The sequence below is a fragment of the Selaginella moellendorffii genome, unplaced genomic scaffold (assembly GCF_000143415.4).
Source record: "Selaginella moellendorffii unplaced genomic scaffold, v1.0 SELMOscaffold_13, whole genome shotgun sequence".
NCBI lineage: Eukaryota > Viridiplantae > Streptophyta > Lycopodiopsida > Selaginellales > Selaginellaceae > Selaginella > Selaginella moellendorffii.
The window spans coordinates 81,860-99,091 of record NW_003314274.1 but is presented as its reverse complement, the minus strand read 5'-3'; the positions used below and the strand labels follow the sequence as shown (position 1 = coordinate 99,091).

The 17,232-nt window shown below is 51.7% G+C and overlaps 6 protein-coding genes across 15 annotated transcripts; 5 read left to right on the top strand and 1 right to left on the bottom strand.

The window, feature by feature from the left end:
• Positions 1-150: 150 nt before the first annotated feature.
• On the top strand, positions 151-1,414 carry LOC9645737 (nicotinamidase 2). Of its 3 annotated transcripts, none has more exons than XR_002992377.1 (4): positions 151-423; positions 495-834; positions 937-1,057; positions 1,128-1,414. XR_002992377.1 is itself a non-coding variant. In XM_002969862.2 (3 exons), the coding sequence occupies exons 1-2, from the start codon at positions 169-171 to the stop codon at positions 801-803; spliced, it is 564 nt and encodes a 187-aa protein (XP_002969908.1). In that variant the 5' UTR covers positions 151-168; the 3' UTR covers positions 804-834; positions 1,128-1,414. The 3 variants fall into 3 exon arrangements, 1 of the variants encoding a protein (XP_002969908.1); XR_002992376.1 differs by having other exon boundaries at positions 914-1,057; XM_002969862.2 differs by lacking the exon at positions 937-1,057.
• A 788-nt stretch (positions 1,415-2,202) lies between these two features.
• LOC9645736 lies at positions 2,203-7,159 on the top strand. 2 transcript variants are annotated; one of them, XM_024675002.1, is made up of 4 exons: positions 2,203-2,770; positions 2,856-3,224; positions 3,308-4,868; positions 4,935-7,159. In XM_024675002.1, the coding sequence occupies exons 1-4, from the start codon at positions 2,630-2,632 to the stop codon at positions 7,046-7,048; spliced, it is 4,185 nt and encodes a 1,394-aa protein (XP_024530770.1). In that variant the 5' UTR covers positions 2,203-2,629; the 3' UTR covers positions 7,049-7,159. The 2 variants fall into 2 exon arrangements, with proteins under 2 accessions (XP_024530770.1, XP_002969907.1); XM_002969861.2 differs by having other exon boundaries at positions 3,308-7,159.
• A 54-nt stretch (positions 7,160-7,213) lies between these two features.
• Positions 7,214-7,947, top strand: LOC9645735 (L-ornithine N5-acetyltransferase NATA1). The gene is made up of 2 exons (XM_002969860.2): positions 7,214-7,458; positions 7,513-7,947. Exons 1-2 carry the CDS (start codon positions 7,224-7,226, stop codon positions 7,872-7,874), a joined length of 597 nt encoding a protein of 198 aa, XP_002969906.2. The 5' UTR covers positions 7,214-7,223; the 3' UTR covers positions 7,875-7,947.
• A 241-nt stretch (positions 7,948-8,188) lies between these two features.
• LOC9646721 lies at positions 8,189-10,946 on the top strand. 6 transcript variants are annotated; one of them, XM_024675008.1, is made up of 11 exons: positions 8,189-8,331; positions 8,411-8,459; positions 8,743-8,870; positions 8,933-9,252; positions 9,320-9,572; positions 9,621-9,789; positions 9,861-9,963; positions 10,044-10,172; positions 10,224-10,442; positions 10,497-10,789; positions 10,860-10,946. In XM_024675008.1, the coding sequence occupies exons 1-10, from the start codon at positions 8,232-8,234 to the stop codon at positions 10,776-10,778; spliced, it is 1,752 nt and encodes a 583-aa protein (XP_024530776.1). In that variant the 5' UTR covers positions 8,189-8,231; the 3' UTR covers positions 10,779-10,789; positions 10,860-10,946. The 6 variants fall into 6 exon arrangements, with proteins under 6 accessions (XP_024530776.1, XP_024530775.1, XP_024530774.1 ...); XM_024675007.1 differs by having other exon boundaries at positions 10,839-10,946; XM_024675006.1 differs by having other exon boundaries at positions 10,497-10,944.
• LOC9645734 (phosphatidylinositol/phosphatidylcholine transfer protein SFH11) lies at positions 10,914-12,064 on the bottom strand. 2 transcript variants are annotated; one of them, XM_024675016.1, is made up of 5 exons: positions 11,771-12,064; positions 11,597-11,700; positions 11,345-11,507; positions 11,157-11,282; positions 10,914-11,091 (listed from the first exon to the last, which is right to left on the bottom strand). In XM_024675016.1, the coding sequence occupies exons 1-5, from the start codon at positions 11,984-11,986 to the stop codon at positions 10,963-10,965; spliced, it is 738 nt and encodes a 245-aa protein (XP_024530784.1). In that variant the 5' UTR covers positions 11,987-12,064; the 3' UTR covers positions 10,914-10,962. The 2 variants fall into 2 exon arrangements, with proteins under 2 accessions (XP_024530784.1, XP_002969662.1); XM_002969616.2 differs by having other exon boundaries at positions 10,914-11,282.
• Positions 12,065-12,241: 177 nt separating this feature from the next.
• LOC9645733 (ABC transporter B family member 19) lies at positions 12,242-17,074 on the top strand. The gene is made up of 12 exons (XM_002969858.2): positions 12,242-12,382; positions 12,437-12,866; positions 12,920-12,974; positions 13,035-13,210; positions 13,260-13,457; positions 13,539-13,798; positions 13,876-14,189; positions 14,249-14,472; positions 14,532-14,887; positions 14,942-15,408; positions 15,476-15,717; positions 15,784-17,074. The coding sequence occupies exons 2-12, from the start codon at positions 12,531-12,533 to the stop codon at positions 16,999-17,001; spliced, it is 3,846 nt and encodes a 1,281-aa protein (XP_002969904.2). The 5' UTR covers positions 12,242-12,382; positions 12,437-12,530; the 3' UTR covers positions 17,002-17,074.
• The last annotated feature ends 158 nt before the right edge of the window (positions 17,075-17,232 follow it).

Sequence of the window (17,232 nt, the reverse complement as noted above, 5' to 3'; positions counted from 1 at the left end):
TTGTTTCTTCGCTCCTCTCTTTTCTCTCTCGGGCTTACGCGAGACGTGACAGACAGCGCGCTAAAACAAAGTCCCCACAGTGGTTTCTCTCGGGAATCGAACCTGGGACCTACCAGAAGATTAGTCTAACAGATAAATTGGTTTGCCAAATTTTAGGGTTTATCGGAGATGGGCTTGCGATCGAGAATGCCGGATCCAGCCCAAGCGGCGCTGCTTGTGATCGATGTCCAGGAGTACTTTCGCGGCATGGCGGAGCCGATCCTTCCGGCGCTGAATCGATCAATCGCCGCGGCTAGGGCGGCAGGGATCCCGGTTGTGCACACTCGCCACTCGCACAAGGATCCCTCGGATTATGGAATGCTGGGGGAGTGGTGGGATCGCAACATTCTGGATGGCACTGCCGAGGCGGAGCTTCTTCCCGAGGTCTGGATCGATCTCTAGTAGGAAATATTCTGGGGGAGGAGCTAATAGTCACAATTGGTGTGGATCTTTAGGTGGATCGACGGGAGGGCGATAAGATTGTCCACAAGCGCACCTACAGCGGCTTCTACAATACCGATCTGGAAGATTTTCTCAGGAAGTCCGGTCGAAAGGAGGTGATTGTCACGGGAGTGATGACGAATCTGTGCTGCGAGACCACCGCCCGTGACGCTTTCGTTCGTGGATTCCGGGTTTTCTTCTCCACCGACGCCACCGCCACCGAGGAGCAAGACCTCCACGACTCGACCATCAAGAACTTGTCCTATGGATTCGCATATCTCGTCGACTCCAGCAAGCTCGAGGCAAATCTCGCCAAGAAGTGAAACGAGGAGGCTGTGATCTTCGAGGCACCAGGTAAGATTGTCAGCTCTCCCGTTCCTTTTGTTTTCTCTTTGTTGTTGTTCATGGTTGGTTTTCTTGGGATCTATCACAGCTTTTGGTTATTCTGTCTTGCAAGCTAAGGCTGATTCCTCCATTATGCTTCTGGAGAGAAGAATATATATCTTTGTGAGTGGGCTGGGCATCAGTCACTGCTACACTGGCAAATGGATGCCCACCGATGGGATTGATTTTCATGGTACGGTGTTTGATTTTTTTCCTTGTAGTTTTATCGCTCGTTTTTTTTTCTCAACCTCGTCGCTAATCAGTGGGAACAAAGCGTGTTCACGAGAGAAGAACCATTATTTCCAAAAGAACCCTAGAACTGATCACAACACAGGTGCATTGTTTTCGAGCGATCCGTGGATGGATGAATAGAGAACACCCACATTCTGGATGGATGAATAGAGAACACCCACATTCTGATACGATCGAAGATTTGGGCATAGCAACCGATGATCTGTCACGAACAATTTTCTGGAGCGATCGATGGCGAATAAAGCCATGTCTAACAGATTTCATTTAAAACACTCCTGGGCTTCGCTGGCCCGCCGCCCGCCCTCGCGCAATTTCTTAAGAACCCTAAATTTAAGCCGCCAGATCTCCATCCCCCTAAATGCAAGTGCGCATCGCATCACAGCTATTTCTCTGCGCGCCTCTCGTAATTAATGGAATGGATCCATCAAAAACTGCTGCTGCGACTCGCGATGGGGGAATTGGGATCTCACTATCACTCCAAATTTTGCTTGTCGATTTGTGGGCAGAATGCGGGCGACATCCTGGCCGTCCGTTCTCTGGATAACGCTGGAATCCTGGCGCGATCCTGACCGCTCATCTCGTGGCCGGTTTCGCCCCTATGACCCATGTCGACATAGATGGTTTGAAAACCACTGGGCCCCGGCGCGCCGTAATTCAACATCGTCGGGATTTATTCCATACGTCACGAAATTTTTTACGCGCGAACGCGCCTTGAACACCGTATCTCGCGGCGGAGCCGTTGGATCGCGGCGATGATAGCCTCCCGTACGGATCCCATGGTCTTTTGTACCGTTGGGAAAAACAAAAACGAAAGAAAATCGATTGATCCATGGATCGGCAGCAGCATTGTTCTATGTGTTGATGAAAATTAAATTAAATATTGATTGGCTCGTATGTGGTGGACAAAAGTGATGGCCAAATCGTGGCTGCCTTGTGGGATGGCCATGTGGCCACAATTCTCCGGACTTAATTGGCTTGGACGCGAGCTTTGGAGTCCGGCGTTGCGCCGCTGCCGGGAAGCTACCGGTCCGACCTGCCCGCGGAGTAACCCGAGCTGACCGCGTATCCGACGGCCAGGATGGGTGAAATCCAACGGCGGAGACGCGCCGGGATGGCAAGGGCTTTTAGTTCTGTGATGATGAGAGTAATAGTGTGTGGCTATGGCGGTATGGCGTCGTGAGAAAAATCGCCGCTCATCGACTGGCGCGAGCAAGATCTGGTCACTCTAAGGCTCCCAATCGCTACGGCGAGGGTGAATCGATCGGATTTCGGGGAGAAATCGTGGTTCCTGTCCAGGGTTTTGTCGCAGCTCCGCATTTTTGACATAGCGGTCGCGGCTGCGTGTTTTTCTTCACGAATCCCTTCTAAAGTAGATCGATTTTCCCGAGTCTTGTACAGATCTAGGCGAAATCTCTCTGAATCTCGCTAGTTTTTAGTCGCGTGCTTGATCGTTGTGCTATGCCAATCCTCCGGGTCTGGTTTCTTGGAATTTGCGGTGGTAGTAGGCAATGATATGCATGGGCAACATGTTGCAAATGGGCAGCCAGCCGATAGCAAGGAAAAATTCTCTCCTCTGCCAGGAAAGATTTCTTCCTCGCCTCGAAGTGCTGCTATCGATTCCGCCAGCTACAAATCTTCTTCCTACTGTACGAAGGTAGCTCTTTCCTTCCAAGATTTTTGTTCTTCCTCTCTATCATTCGTGCTCGGCTTGTTTTTTAATTTTTTTCTTGGTTCTATAGGACGGGCGAAAGATCGAAGTTGGCGAGTGCGCTCTTTTCCAGGCCGGGAACGCGCCCCCTTTCATTGGGATCCTTCGCAAAGTGACGATAGACAAGGATACGACTGTAAGGCTTAAAGTGAATTGGCTCTACCGTCCAGCGGACATCAAGCTAGCTAGAGGAGTTCCCATCGACGCGGCGCCCAACGAGATCTTCTACTCGTTCCACAAGGATGATACACCGGCGGCATCGCTGCTTCATCCATGCCGAGTTGCTTTCCTGCGCAAGGGTGTGGAGCTGCCCTCTGGAGTTTCGTCGTTCGTTTGCCGCCGAGTTTATGATACCTCACACAAGCGCTTATGGTGGCTAACGGATCGAGACTACACAGATGTGAGTGTGGCGTTTTCCTTTGTAAAGTTTGGATTTTTCTTTGTCACTCCACTGATCTCTTCTCGTTTCTCTTTTTTTTCCAGGAGCATCAGGAAGAAGTAGATCAGTTACTTAATAGGACCAAATTGGAGATGCAAGCTGCTATACAACAGCCGGGTGCTCGATCGCCAAGAGCACTGGCTCTCTCTCACTCGGAGCATCCGCAAACTCCAGTCGGCGGCTCCAAAGGCAAAAAGAGGGAGAGGAGTGATTCCGGTCACGAGCCCAGTAGCAACACCACCAACACCAACGCCGCTGCCGCTGCCACCCCCAAGCGTGCCAAGGCCGACGACTCCGAGTCGAGCTTCGTCAAGAGCTCGACAAAGCCGGAGGAGATCGCTTCCATTATTGACAAGGATGGTGGGCTCTGCAGCCTGGCAGGAGTGGAGAAACTTGTGAGCTTGATGCAGCAAGATCGTAATGACGGCATCCGGAAGCCGATGGAAGTGGCTTCGCGACGAATCATGCTAGCTGGTGTCGTGGCTTCCACTGATAAGCAGGAGTGCCGCGACCGTCTCGTCCAGCTCGGTGGCCTGGCCGTGCTCGACGACTGGCTCCAGGAGGCTCACAAAGGCAAGAGTGGCAGCGACTGCGGGCACCCGGCGGAGCTGGACAAGGTGCTCGACGAGTTGCTCCTGACTTTGCTGCGAGCGCTCCAGAAGTTGCCCGTGGATCTCGACGCTCTCAAGTCCTGTCACGTTGGGAAGTCTGTGAACAATCTCAAGAGCCACCGGATGGTGGAGATCCAGAAGAAGGCACGAAAGTTGGTGGAGACGTGGAAGAAGCGGGTCGGGGCGGAGGTGAAGCAATCCGGGGAGAAGATGGGGAGCAAGCAGGCCCCGGCGAATGATCCACTCCAGCCGGTCGCGAAGGATGCCAAGAGCTCGACAAAGTTTGCCTCGTCGAACGGGCCCAACACGGAGGCGCCGGCCAAATCAGTTGGCTCCGCAACTTCAAAGTCTGGTACAACTGCAAGCTCCAAGGAGAATTCGCCTAACAACAGCGGTTCTAACGAGATCCAGGGTCTATCCTTGAAGGAGGAGAAGAGCTGTGCTAGCCATGCGCAGAACTACGGTCCTGCGTGGTCGAGCGCTCCAGTGACATCGGCTTGCAAGGAGGAAGTGAAAACGAAGTCGACTCGCTCGTCCAAAGTTGATGCTTCCGCGGCTGCCGCTCAAAAGGAAAATGGTTCGGGGAAGTCTGTGATGTGGAGCAGGACCAACGCGAACTCAGCCGAGAGGCCTGCTGGATCGGAGAAGTCCCCTGGCGACACTGACACGCCCCAGCGTTTTTTACTGAGGTTTCCAAATCCTGGCAAAAGTCCAGCTCGAGCAAATGGTGACTCTCAGGTAATCGCCAAGGTATCTTCACCCAAGGTGCTGGACAGGAGTAGCTCTTCCGGTTTAGGAGAGGGTGCCGGCGGTCATGGGAAGGCCAGCAAACACCACGAGATCAGCTCGGACAAGCGGCACAGAAGCGAATCAAAAGGTGGAGGAGGGGGTGGTGACAAGTCTGCGGCTGAGAAAACCGAGCGAACCGAGGCCAGGAAAGCTTCTTCGGAGAAAGCAGCTCGAGAGAACAACGCATCTAATGTGGTCGACGGAGGTATGAGCTTGCTGGCTACTGTGGCCGCCGATGAGATGCTAAAGTGTGATGGAAGCTGCGTCACAGTGTCGACAGCACGGAGCGTAGTCACCGAGGAGATCAACGTGGAGCACGACAACTTAGGAGCAACGACGTCGGCTGCGTGTCCTGCCGAGAAGCCGGAGCAGCAACAGAAACCCAGCGCTCCGGAGAACGGTGACGTCAAGGATGGCGGAGCTCAAGAGCCAGTGAAAACGGACAACTTGAGGCGGCAGAGCTCACGGACATCGGATGATGTTTCGGCGGACGAAGTGAGACGTGGCGCCGAGAGGAATCCTGTGGAAGTGAAGCCCGCGGCCGAGAAGCCGGATACTACAAAGTCGGACGCTGCTGCTAAGGCTGGAGAGAGCCCGAGTTCCGAGGAGGATCCTCTCGAGGTGGCGAGGATGGTGGCGAAAGAGATCGAGGAGGGCTATGGCGGTGCAAAGCCACGCGCCGGTGCTGATACCGACGCGGTGGAAGAGAGCCAGCAACAGCGAGCTTCGGAAGAACAGGCAGCCTCACAGCCTGGAGCTGAGAGTGGGAAAGTTTCTACCGCTGAGCCGATGATCACCTCGGATGAGAACCAGCAAGAACTCCAACCAGCAGCAGCACAGGATACTCCAATGGAGGAAGCTCTAGGCGAAGATGATAATGGAGGAGGCGAAAGTGGTGGTGGGGGTGCTAGGCCTTTGTTCGACTTAAACGAAGGCTTCCCGGCGGAGGATTCTCCACCACCAGCAATAGCCTCAGGACAGATGTTTACTCCACTCCCGACCAATCCTCTTCCGGCGCCACCACCTTTCAGCTCTCTATCGGCACCTATAGCAGTGATGGCTTCCACCAGGACTTTCATTCCTCCCAGCTCTTTGAAGGCCAGTAAGGACGCGGCCGGATGGAAAGGCTCGGCAGCAACGAGCGCGTTCCGTCCAGCGGAAAAGAAAGGAAAAGCTTTCCTCGACATCGATCTCAACGTAGCCGAAGGCGATGACTCGGGTTTCGGGATGGTGGCGGAGATGGATGCAGCTCCCGCTGCTGCCCGGAGCTTCCTCTCCGGCTTTCCCAACACTTCCTCCGCCGGTGGAGCCGAGAAGAAGGTGGCGGCGTCAGCGGCCTTGGATCTCAACCAGGAGAGCGAAGAAGGCGGCTCTTTACGCCTGAGGCCCCCGGGAGGAGCAAGCTCAAGCACCTCAACGCTGAGAAACTTCGACTTAAACGACGGTCCGGCCTTCGAAGATCATCCCGCCGCTGTTGGCGTTGGTGGCGGTGGTCACGGTGGCGGCGAGGAAATGTTCTTCAGGAACCTCACCACCAAGCCGAAAGCTAGCAGCAGCAGCAACCCGGTGATGAATGCCAACGGTGGAGGCGGTGAGCTTCTCAACGTCTCGTGGTTCTCCTCAGTTCCGGGAGCTGGGATTCCAGGCTATCCAGGAGTTTCCAGTGCCGGTGGCGCCACCACCACCGGAAGAACCGATCAGCAAAGCGCTTCTTACTCCACCCAGCAGCAGCAGCAGCAGCAGCAGCATCCTTTCGTGAATGGAGGCTCCTTCTCGACGGACTTGTATCGAGCAGCAGCGGCGGCAGCAGCAGCAGCAGCCGGAGGTGGTGGCGGTGGTGGCGGCGTTCCATCATCCTCGGCTCTCGGAAGCTACCAGCAAAATCCTCAAGCGGCAGCGGCAGCGGCGGCAGCAGCGGCGCTCTACTCGTATCCAGGCTTCTCTTTCAACTCGAGCTTCCCATTCTCCGCGGCGGCGGCGACGTTCGTGGCTCCGTCACCTTACGTCGCGTCCTCGTCCATCCCAGCTCCATCGCTCTCGACGATCACCTCAAACTCGGGAGCTTTTGGACGGCAGCCACCTTACTTCATGCCGGGAGATCACGCCGGAGGAGGAGCAGTGGACGCCTCGTCTGGCTCGGCTGGAGGTTGGGGAAGGAGGAGCTTGGATCTAAACACTGGACCGGATCCAGCAGTAGCGGCGGCGGCGGCAGCAGCAGCGGCGGCGGCGAACTTGGGCGATCATCATCCGGATCAAGCTCGGCAAAACTACGGGATTCCATTGCTGGACGAGCAAATGCGAGTGTTTCATCAGGCCGCGGCGATCAAGAGGAAGGAGCCAGAGACTGGGTGGGATGTTTACAGAGGTTACACGAAGTGGCGCTAGCGCTGCGATAACGAAGAACACACACACACACACACACTCCTCTCTCTCCTGTGTAAACAGAATCTTTTTCTCTTTCTCTTCGCTACTTTATAGTGTAAGATACTTTTTAAAGGGGATGTTTTAAACGAGAAACCCTAAAATTGCGAAGAGCCCTAAAATTTTGTGGAGCTCAGCTATGGCCATGGCGTCTGTGCGCATCGCGTCGCCCCGGGACGTGCCCTACATTGCGTCCATGATCGCGCAGCTCGCGAAGTTTGAGCGCCTGGCCGACGCCTGCATTGGCACCGAGGAGCAGTACCGGTCGACGCTCTTCAACGCGCCGGCGTTCCAGGGCCTCACTGTGCTGCTGCTTGAGATTTCGCGATCCAGCGCTAGCAATGCTGCTGCTGGAGACTGTCTGGCTTCTCAAGGTGCGTGGTTTTGGCCGAAATATCCTCAGGCATTCAATCGAAATTTTGTTCCAGAAGTGGAGATCGGCGCCGAAATAGCCGATCCAGACAAGGATTTCTTCACCAGCGACAGCGGCAGGATCGTGGCTGGCTTCGTGCTGTTCTTCCCGAATTACTCCACTTTCCTGGCCAAGCCGGGTCTCTACATCGAGGACTTGTTCGTCAGGGAGCCGTATAGAAGGCAAGGACTTGGAAGAATTCTTCTCCGGACAGTTGCCAAGGAAGCTGCCAACCGCGGGCTTGGCCGAGTGGAGTGGTGCGTTTTGGATTGGAACGAGAATGCTATCAAGTTTTACCAGGAAATGGGGGCCCTCGTGCTGCCCGAGTGGAGGATTTGTCGCCTCACCGGCGATGCATTGAAGGCTTATGGTACGTAATTGTTCCACAGCACTTTCTTTGTCAGTTCTTACCGGTTTTTCTTTGACAATGAAATGGATTCGATTTGTGCGAGTTTTTCTTTCCTCCGCGATCTGATTTCCATAGAAAGCAGAAAAGCTGGGAATCTTTGGTACTCCTTATTGTGGGTACGTAGCGCTCATTTCAATCACCAGACATCAACGCGTTTCTTTGTTTACTTTTGAGTTTTTTTTTGTTTCCTGTTTTGTGTAGTTCAAGCAAGCAGCTGCTGAAAACATGACTGACGAGGATCGAGTGAGACTTCACTCGCAATTTCAAATAGAATATCAGCAACTTGGAGTTTTCTTCAGACGACATCTGTTGACTGCCACAACTAAATGCGTCCAAACACCAACGCCACGAATGGTCTTATCCAGGTCGGTGCGAGCGCTATGACAGATTTGGGATGGAGAGTCCTAGAGACACAAAACCTCCTTGGTACGTTCAGTGCTTGCGTTTTGTTTTGTAGCACTTCCCGATTTGTTTATTTCTTTTGTCTGCTTGGGAAGTTTTACAGGTTTCGCTTGGAGAGGTCGCGAGCTGCAACAACATGCATTAAACGGCTGGTACGTAACTTTTTGGAGCCTGAGGTCTAACAACGTTCCATGTGTTTGCTCGTGACCGTTCTTTATGCTGCTGGGACTTCTTACGTTTTAAGCAACGTAGATTTTGGCAAGATTTGAGGAAGCTTGTGCGTTTTCTTTCTGTTGTCTTCTTTTACGTGCATTCTGGTGCTTGATCGACGACTGATTCACTTCGAGCAGCATGAAGTGGTTCAACCCTTTGGAGGGCTTCATCGATGCATCACTTTTTCAATCTCATTACAAGGTCTCCGGGGATGGTTTCCAGGCGGCCGCCGGTTGAGCTTCAAGGTCCTTGGTGCTTTATGATCATCACCTTACTGTGTATGATCATTTTGTTTGACAACGTGAACAAGTATGCTCCTTATGGATTTCTGGCTCCCGTCATCTATGCTGGTATTTCTGTGCTGAATTACCTTTACTCGAGCTGGTACTGACTTGTTTCTGCATTTGATCAGGAACAGATAATGCTACCAGTGAAATCCATAGCGACGACAATCGAGTGAGAATTCTGCTAGATCTTTGGAGCAAGACTTTGGATCAAGGTGCTAGAGCCGCGGGATCGGATATACCAAGAGCGCCTCACTTTCAGGACTGTAAGAAAAGTAGCGAAGACTTCACCAGGCTGGACTCTCGCCAACACGATGGAAAGCGACCCCTGTGGACACTTTGGAAAGGTGCGCTCGGTCTAGAGCTGGGAGGGGGCTTATCTGTTGAAGACGATGGAGAAGAAATGCTCTCGACCAAAGCCAGATTACAAGGACCGTACCCGCCTTGGGTTAGTAGAGCTTACTTATACTTTTTCTTGATTGGGAGCCAGCTAAAGGTCGATCTCTATCTCGAAGATTCAAGGTGGTGACGAGGACAATCTTCCTTTAACTCGACGAGCACAACGCGACATATGGCTCAATCAACATCCGCGAAATTGCAGCAGCGCAAAGTTCCTCCTCGCAGACTGGGAAAGCCAGAAGACTAGGAGCTCAATTGGTGTTGGTGCGGAGCTCGTGGCAATGACTGGACTTCTGGCAGTTGCCTTGCGAGAAGGAAGAGTTTTAGTAACGAAAGACTACCACGGAGCCAATCACAGCGGATGTACTGGTACGTATACTGTGCCTTGTGTCATGTAAAGAACTGCTATCTGGGCAGGGTCAAGCCATTCGCGGTGGTCGTGCTACTTTGCAGCAGAAGCTTCAAACGAATGCATAGATCGTGCATTAAAACTTTCCACGCTAAAGTCTGCGTGGCGAGAAGGAATACTTACGAGCACCAAGAACTATCCCCCATTTATCGTTTGGAAGGAAGTGCCGGTTCCAACGTGAGTGTTCTCACCTATCTTTGTTTTCGTCTTTCAAAGCCCGTTTTGATTTTCCTATTGCGTTTTTGAAGCACCTGGGGCAGACCATGGGAATCGATACAACGGACAGTCGAACTCGATGGTAGTCTTTTGTCGGGCTACAAAGCACAAGACCGAAGATGGTGGAGGACTCAGGTATTTATTGATCATTTTTTGTACGTCGTTTTCGTGGCTTGATCTTCTGTCCTTTTTTTTTTTTTTTGTTTTCTCTGAAGGCTCTCCGATACTTGATGCGGTCTCCAAGCGAAAACTTGTGTAATTTACTCAACCGTGCTCGCCACGATGCATTTGGAGTTAAAGCCGCCCAGATAGCTTTGGATTTAATTCCACGAGAATGGCCAGAGGTTTGTTTTGTGTGCCAAGTACCGCGTGTCGTAACGTTTTCTACTATATAGGTACAGTACGCTCAGCCGGAGCGGACACCCATAGAAAAGCTGGTGTGGAGTAGTCTGGGACCATGGATTCCGCGGCCTCTTGTAAGCATGCACGTTAGACAAGGAGACAAAGGCTCGGAAATGCGAGTATTTGCGTTTCCGGAGTACATGAAACTCGCAGAGCATCTGAAGCGGGCGTTTCCTCACGTCCGAGGCATATGGCTCTCCACAGAAATGGAGGTAATTTACATTCATATAGTTTGATGCAGTAAGTGTAGTGTTTGTGCTGGACAGAACGTTGTGGAGGAAAGCCGGAGCTACACGGACTGGAACTTCTACTTCACCAACATCACAAGGCAGTCCGGGAGCACAAGCATGGCCGCGTACATGGCTCAACTGGGCAAGAGACGTAACTTTGACAACGCCTTCGTAAACTTGCTCATGGCAGCCGAGTCGGACTTTTTCATTGGCGCGTTGGGCTCGACTTGGAGCTGTATCATCGATGGCCTGCGCATGACGAGCGGCAAGATGATGTCGGGCTTTCTCACCGTCAATCCCATCAACGAGCTACTTTGATCACAGCAAAGGTTTGCGTTGTTACATTTGGAGTTCTTCCAGCCGCTACTAAACGTACAGGACGAGACGAGCGGTGTGAAGCTCCGAGGCTGGATGATTGCGAAAGCCCTGCTGTGAGTTTCTTTGCAACTCGGATTTCTCAAAAAAATCTTTTCATCTCGTTGTTTACATTCGCTGTTGAGCGTCAACTTTGTCGCTCCATGGTCCGGTTAAAGAGTTCTCGCAGCCTTGGGGACACTTGCAAGAGCCACCGAGAAAGCAAGGGAGGTTCTCTGGCGCGACCACGCTGAGCAAATCGGCCAGCCCGTTCCCCCTGTGGATCCCAATTCTCTTTTGCGTTGGAGCATCGATGAAAGGCAAGAGGATCTCCCACAGCACCTTGAAAGCGGCCGGAGCATTGACGATGATGAGTCGGCCGAGGTACTCGGGATAGTAGCGCGAGAAGATTTGAGCCATCTTGATCAGCACCCGGCGTCCATGAGCATTGGTGAGAGTTCCCAAAGGCTGTGTCACAGCAAGCAAAGGTATCAATCGATCGATCATATATAACCAATGTGTGTGCTTACGATATCTTTGAGATCCACGATGATTGTAGCGCGGCCAACTTGGTGGCCAGCGGCTTTAGAACACGCCGGTAGCTTCACTTCGTGGAGCTCTTCCCACACCCAAAGAGCTCTCTTCAAAAGTCTCTCCTCGGTGGTAGCGTGGAACACCTCCTGGATTCTCAATCTAGAAGAAGAGAAAGATCTTAGCTATGGTGATTGATCATCTCTTCTCTTTCTTTTTTCTCTCTCAAAAGTAGAAACTCTTTCAAGTACCTCGAGATTAGCTGGATGTTGATCGGTCGGCCAAATCTATCAGTCTTGTGCCAGTTTTGCGGCCAAGCTGCCAAGACAGCATCCAGCTCCGGGAATGCGAATGTCTGGAAGGTCACAAAACACACAGCGCATGAATCGATGCATGGAAGGAAGACTCGATCGATTGGATCGCACTTGGAGCAAGGAATCGATGTGATTATCGCGGCGCCACTTGACGTAGTCCCCGTAGATCTGGGCGGCCTTGCGGATGTCGAGCGCCCTGGCGCGGAGGAAGCGCAGGAGCGTGTGATCGTCGCCGCGCTGCGGGTAGTGATAGCCCCGCGCCAGGATCACGCCCTTGAATCGCTTGAGAGCGACCGCCTCCTCCTCGGTCACTGCCTCCTCTTCCATTGCCCATCCAAAACCCTAGCTCCTCGATCCCTCTCTCTCTGCGTGTGCCAGCTTTTGACGAACGACAGCTCCCACGCTAACCTGGAAATCGCTGCCAGAACGTTCGACATTGTGCCACGCTGACTGCCCATAAACTGCCACGTGGACTGCTTAGAATCTGCCACGTGTACTAACCCCCCAGATTTAGGGTTTACAAGGGGATTTCTAGAAGGAGGCGCAATGACAAGAATGCTTCCAAATCGCGCCACTGTGGAGCGTGATTTTTTAATCTCCAGTGGACCGATTGTTATTGTTCCATTCGTATTTGATTTGGCTTTGTCGCGCAGTGCCGCTCGCGATCGATGCATTGCTTTTGATTCTTCCTCGCAGAGCTATTCAATTTGGATCGCATCTCAAGTAAGGATTCTCTTCCGTGTAAACGCTGTGGAAATTCTTACCAAGCTTGTGTAGGTTATCAAGACTTTGTTTCCGTGAGAGCCAAGCCAAGTGTGTTTGACTTAAAACTCTTCCAATCAGGGCTGATTCTCCTCACTTTTAGGAGAGCATGGAAGGTATTGAAGTTAGCGGCAACTCCAGGAAAGAAGTAGCATCCGAGAAGACCGCTTTTGACAAGAAATTGGAGAGGCTCGACAGGACGATGGAGGACAACTCCATCTCCTCCGAGAAGAAAATGGAGGAGGAGAAGCAGGCCAGCATCCCCTTGCACAAGATCTTCGCGTTTGCCGATGGTGTCGACTGTGCTTTCATGTTTGGGGGAACTATCGGAGCTGTGGCTCACGGACTTGCCCTGCCAATCTTCCTCCTCCTCTTCGGGAAGCTGCTCAACAGTTTTGGAAGTCTGGCCAGCGATCCACAAGAAATGTATCGCCAAGTATCAAAGGTACTTCTTTGAGTCTTTCTCTCTTGCTTGAAACAGCTCTGTTCTTCTTCCAGTACTCTTTGTACTTCGTGTATCTGGGAATCGCTATCTTGTTTGCCTCCTGGGCTGGTTTGTAATCTATATGGCTTTTTGCGATCTTGGGGAGCTAAAAGCTTTTCTTGACTGCAGAGGTAGCGCTTTGGATGCAAGCTGGTGAGCGTCAAGTCTCCAGAATGAGGATCGTCTACCTGGAAGCCATGCTCAAGCAAGACATCTCTTACTTCGATCTCGAGGCTCGAACAGGTGATATCGTTGACAATCTTTCGGGCAACATGTTAACAATTCAAGAGGCAATTGGTGAGAAGGTGAGTTTGTCTTCTTGGTTTCTTCCGCTAGCTAAGACTGTTCGTGTAGATGGGAGGATTCCTACACTTTGTCAGTACATTTATTGGAGGATTCGTTGTCGGTTTTGCTACCGTTTGGCAGCTCGGCCTTGTAACTTTGGCCATTCTTCCCGTGATTGCTGTAGTAGGGGGATTCTATACCAAAGCTATCACAGGGATTGCGTCAAAAGGCCAGGCTGATACTGAGCCAGGAAACATTGTAGAAGAGGTATTTTTGTGTTTCTTTCGTAGACTTTAGCTTGTAGAGTTGACGTATGAGAGTTAAAGTTTATTCTTTTCTTCTTTCCAGATGACCGCTCAAATACGTACAGTTTACTCCTTTGTCGGTGAAACGAAGGCCCTCGCTGCTTATACAAATGCTCTCAAGAAATCATTGAAGCTGGGATACAAAGGTGGAGCTGCCAAAGGCTTTGGAGTTGGAGGACTGTATGGAACCATGTTCTGTGCATGGGCCTTGCTCCTGTGGTACGGTGGAGTCCTCGTCAGGAAGGGAGATGCCACCGGAGGCTCGGTTTTGTCGACGATTTTCGCCGTTCTTATCGGTGGTATGTAAGTATCATGCTTAATACTTATCGCTCCTGTGAAACTTAAGAGAGTGTTTTCTTTTCGTGTTTTTTTCCTTGCAGTTCCTTGGGACAGGCCTCTCCGAGTATTGGTGCTCTCGCTAAAGCGAGAGCAGCGACGCAGACAATCTTAAAGGCGATCAATCACAAGCCAACTATCAACACCAGCTCGAAAGGCGAAACACTATCCATAGTTGAAGGACATGTCGACCTCCAGGACGTGCACTTTAGCTATCCTTCACGACCGGATATAAAAGTCTTTGAAGGCTTTTCTTTATCGATCCCGGCAGCAAAATGTGTTGCGATCGTTGGCGGTAGTGGCTCAGGGAAAAGCACGGTTGTGTCGCTTATAGAGCGCTTTTATGATCCAACCTCTGGTAATATTTCAGTTCAGTCTTATGATTACATACCCACTAATCTGACTTTCTTTTATCAGGGAGAATTCTTGTTGATGGTCACGACATCAGAACTTTGGATCTTAAATGGCTAAGATCTCAAATCGGGCTTGTGAATCAGGAGCCTGCTTTGTTTGCCACGACTATACGAAACAATATCCTTTACGGTAAACCATCAGCAACCAGGGAAGAGATCGAGGACGCCGCAAAAGCAGCAAACGCTCACAGCTTTATCTCACAACTTCCACACGGATATGAGACTCAGGTATGCTGTGAATTAGTTCGCAGGGAGAAATACTTCTTTTCATTGCTTCGATCTTCCAGGCTGGAGAGAGAGGTGTCCAGCTCTCGGGCGGTCAGAAACAACGTATAGCAATCGCGAGAGCCATCTTGAAGAATCCCTCCATTCTTCTCTTCGACGAAGCAACCAGTGCTTTGGACGCAGAGTCCGAGCATGTTGTCCAGGATGCTCTGGACAAGCTCATGCACGGACACACGACCGTGATCATCGCGCATCGTCTCTCCACGATTCAAAACGCCGACACCATCGCCGTCGTCCAAGAAGGAAAGATTGTGGAGCTTGGGACTCATGACGAGCTGTCCTCTAGAGGTGACGGGGGAGCATACGCGACGTTAGTACACCTCCAAAACATGGCCAGAGAAGTTGCTCGAGACGAAAGGTTTGAGAAATGTTGGATTTTTAACTTACTATACTTTGCTCTCTGTTCTTGCAGGCAATCTCTCAAGTCTCAAGCTGGATCGACCTCGATGAGAAGAAGCAGTGCAGAGCATAGCGGCCTGATAAGTTTTTCAAGAGTCAGGAGCTTCATAAGCCGGCAGTCAAGCACAAAGTCAGACGGACTGGTCGAAGGTGTTGAGCTTGAAGCGCAGGAGAAAAAAGGCTCCTACTTCTTTAGACTCCTGAAGCTCAACGCAGCAGAATGGCCATTTCTTCTTCTCGGAAGCGCAGCTGCGGTTGTGGCGGGGCTCGTAAATCCAGTGTTTGCGATGATCATCAGCAGCGTCTTAAGCATCTATTACAATCCGGACAAGAGCTACATGAAGTCCGAAGTGCAAAAATACTCCATCATCTTCGTCTGCATAGGCGTCAGTGTGGGGATGATACACTCCCTCTTGCACTACTCGTTTGGAGTAACTGGAGAGAGCCTTACAAAGCGTATCCGAGAACTCATGTTCACAGGTACTATAGTTTTCTCACTTATCCACAGATTTTCTTACGTTTTGTTTTTCTTTGTTTCGTCTTATAGCCGTCACAAGATTTGAGGTGAGCTGGTTCGATCGTGACGAGAACGGCAGCAGTCAGATTGCCTCCAAGCTATCGACCAATGCGGGTTTTGTTAGAGCCACCATGGGAGATAGAGTTGCTATTATCCTCCAAAACTCGTCACTCTTGGTATCAGCTTTCCTTATAGCGTTCATTGTGGAATGGAGGATAGCACTTGTCGTCACCGCTTCGCTGCCTCTACTCGTCGCCTCGGGCATCTCGGAGGTACGTGGTTTACGTGATGCTTCATCTTTCGCTGCTCTTTAAACTTGAATTTTGTGTACTATCCAGCAAATGTTCCTCAAAGGCTTTGCCGGGAACATTGAAAAGGCTCACGAGCGAGCTACCAAGCTAACCGGCGAGGCCGTGAGCAACATACGAACGGTGGCAGCATTCAACGCCGAGGCCAAGATGGTCGAGCTAGTTACTGACGAACTCGAAGTCCCGAAGAGGAGTAGCTTCGTTCGAGGACAGATAGCGGGAATTGGCTATGGTGTCGGCTCCTTCTTCCTGTTCGCCTCGTTCGGTCTCGGGCTCTGGTACGCCGGTTTGGTCGTCCGAGATGGCAAAGCAAGCTTTGGCAACGCCATCAAAGCCTTCCTCGTGCTGGTTATCACCTCCAACGGTATAGGGGAGTCACTCGGCTTAAGTCCAGACATTGTGAAAGGTGGCCAGGCTCTCAAGTCGGTGTTTGCGATTCTGGACAGAAAAACAGAGATTAACCCGGACGATCCCAGTGCCGAGACTGTCAAGAACATGAAGGGAGAGATCGAGCTTAGAAGCGTGGACTTTTACTATCCAACAAGGCCGGAAGTTACCATCTTCAAGAACTTAAACTTGAAGGTTCACATCGGCCAGAGCCTGGCGATAGTTGGAGCTAGCGGGTCCGGGAAGAGCTCGGTCATCTCACTAGTCGAGAGGTTCTACGATCCAGTGGCAGGGAAAGTTTTGGTGGATGGCAAGGACATCAGGCTCCTCAACTTACGATCATACAGGCGCTTCGTCGGCCTCGTCCAGCAAGAACCGGCTCTCTTTGCGACGTCGATCCAGGAAAACATCCGCTACGGCAAGGAAGACGCGACGGAGAGCGAGATCATCGAGGCAGCAACAGCAGCAAACGCTCACAACTTCATCAGCGCGCTGCCGGATGGCTACAAAACCAGCGTCGGCGAGCGAGGAGCGCAGCTCTCGGGTGGACAGAAGCAAAGGGTGGCGATCGCTCGAGCAGTGCTCAAGAACCCGACGATCCTCCTGCTGGACGAGGCCACCAGCGCGCTGGATGCCGAGTCGGAGCACATCGTCCAGGAGGCGCTGGACAGGTTGATGAGAGGCCGGACGACAATCGTGGTTGCTCATCGCTTGTCCACGATACGAAACGCGGACAAGATCGCGGTGATCCAGGATGGAACCATCGTGGAGCAGGGAAGTCACTGGGAGCTTGTCGCGAAAGCCGATGGTGCTTACTCGCATCTTATAAAATTGCAGCAGCAGCACAGTCCTCCGAGCTAGCTGATGAAGAACACACACAAAAAAAAAAAAACCATTTTTTTGTCAACTTCTCGGACAAAGTTCTTGGTTTTTCTTTGGTTTCTTTGATACCAAGTCAAGAGCTTTGAAAATCTCATGTTCGATGAACGAGTCTCGTCACATGTCGAAGATGCTGGATCCTGGGCAGACAACCGACAAATCTCGCAAAGAAAGAGAAGAAGAAAAAAAACACTAGCGAGGGATCTCGCTACT

Bases quoted from the DNA above. Each gene is read 5' to 3' on its own strand.
- LOC9645737 (XM_002969862.2), top strand. From the start codon at position 169: ATGGGCTTGCGATCGAGAATGCCGGATCCAGCCCAAGCGGCGCTGCTT. The intron at 424-494 runs GTCTGGATCGAT...GTGGATCTTTAG, and splicing joins AGGCGGAGCTTCTTCCCGAG to GTGGATCGACGGGAGGGCGA.
- LOC9645736 (XM_002969861.2), top strand. From the start codon at position 2,630: ATGCATGGGCAACATGTTGCAAATGGGCAGCCAGCCGATAGCAAGGAA. The intron at 2,771-2,855 runs GTAGCTCTTTCC...TTGGTTCTATAG, and splicing joins CTTCTTCCTACTGTACGAAG to GACGGGCGAAAGATCGAAGT. The intron at 3,225-3,307 runs GTGAGTGTGGCG...TTTTTTTTCCAG, and splicing joins CGGATCGAGACTACACAGAT to GAGCATCAGGAAGAAGTAGA.
- LOC9645735 (XM_002969860.2), top strand. From the start codon at position 7,224: ATGGCCATGGCGTCTGTGCGCATCGCGTCGCCCCGGGACGTGCCCTAC. The intron at 7,459-7,512 runs GTGCGTGGTTTT...ATTTTGTTCCAG, and splicing joins AGACTGTCTGGCTTCTCAAG to AAGTGGAGATCGGCGCCGAA.
- LOC9646721 (XM_024675008.1), top strand. From the start codon at position 8,232: ATGCGTCCAAACACCAACGCCACGAATGGTCTTATCCAGGTCGGTGCG. The intron at 9,573-9,620 runs GTACGTATACTG...CTATCTGGGCAG, and splicing joins CAATCACAGCGGATGTACTG to GGTCAAGCCATTCGCGGTGG. The intron at 10,173-10,223 runs GTTTGTTTTGTG...TCTACTATATAG, and splicing joins TTCCACGAGAATGGCCAGAG to GTACAGTACGCTCAGCCGGA.
- LOC9645734 (XM_002969616.2), bottom strand. From the start codon at position 11,986: ATGGAAGAGGAGGCAGTGACCGAGGAGGAGGCGGTCGCTCTCAAGCGA. The intron at 11,701-11,770 runs GTGCGATCCAAT...GTGACCTTCCAG, and splicing joins ACATCGATTCCTTGCTCCAA to ACATTCGCATTCCCGGAGCT. The intron at 11,283-11,344 runs GTAAGCACACAC...GCTGTGACACAG, and splicing joins TCGTGGATCTCAAAGATATC to CCTTTGGGAACTCTCACCAA.
- LOC9645733 (XM_002969858.2), top strand. From the start codon at position 12,531: ATGGAAGGTATTGAAGTTAGCGGCAACTCCAGGAAAGAAGTAGCATCC. The intron at 13,211-13,259 runs GTGAGTTTGTCT...CTGTTCGTGTAG, and splicing joins AAGAGGCAATTGGTGAGAAG to ATGGGAGGATTCCTACACTT. The intron at 14,888-14,941 runs GTTTGAGAAATG...CTGTTCTTGCAG, and splicing joins GAAGTTGCTCGAGACGAAAG to GCAATCTCTCAAGTCTCAAG.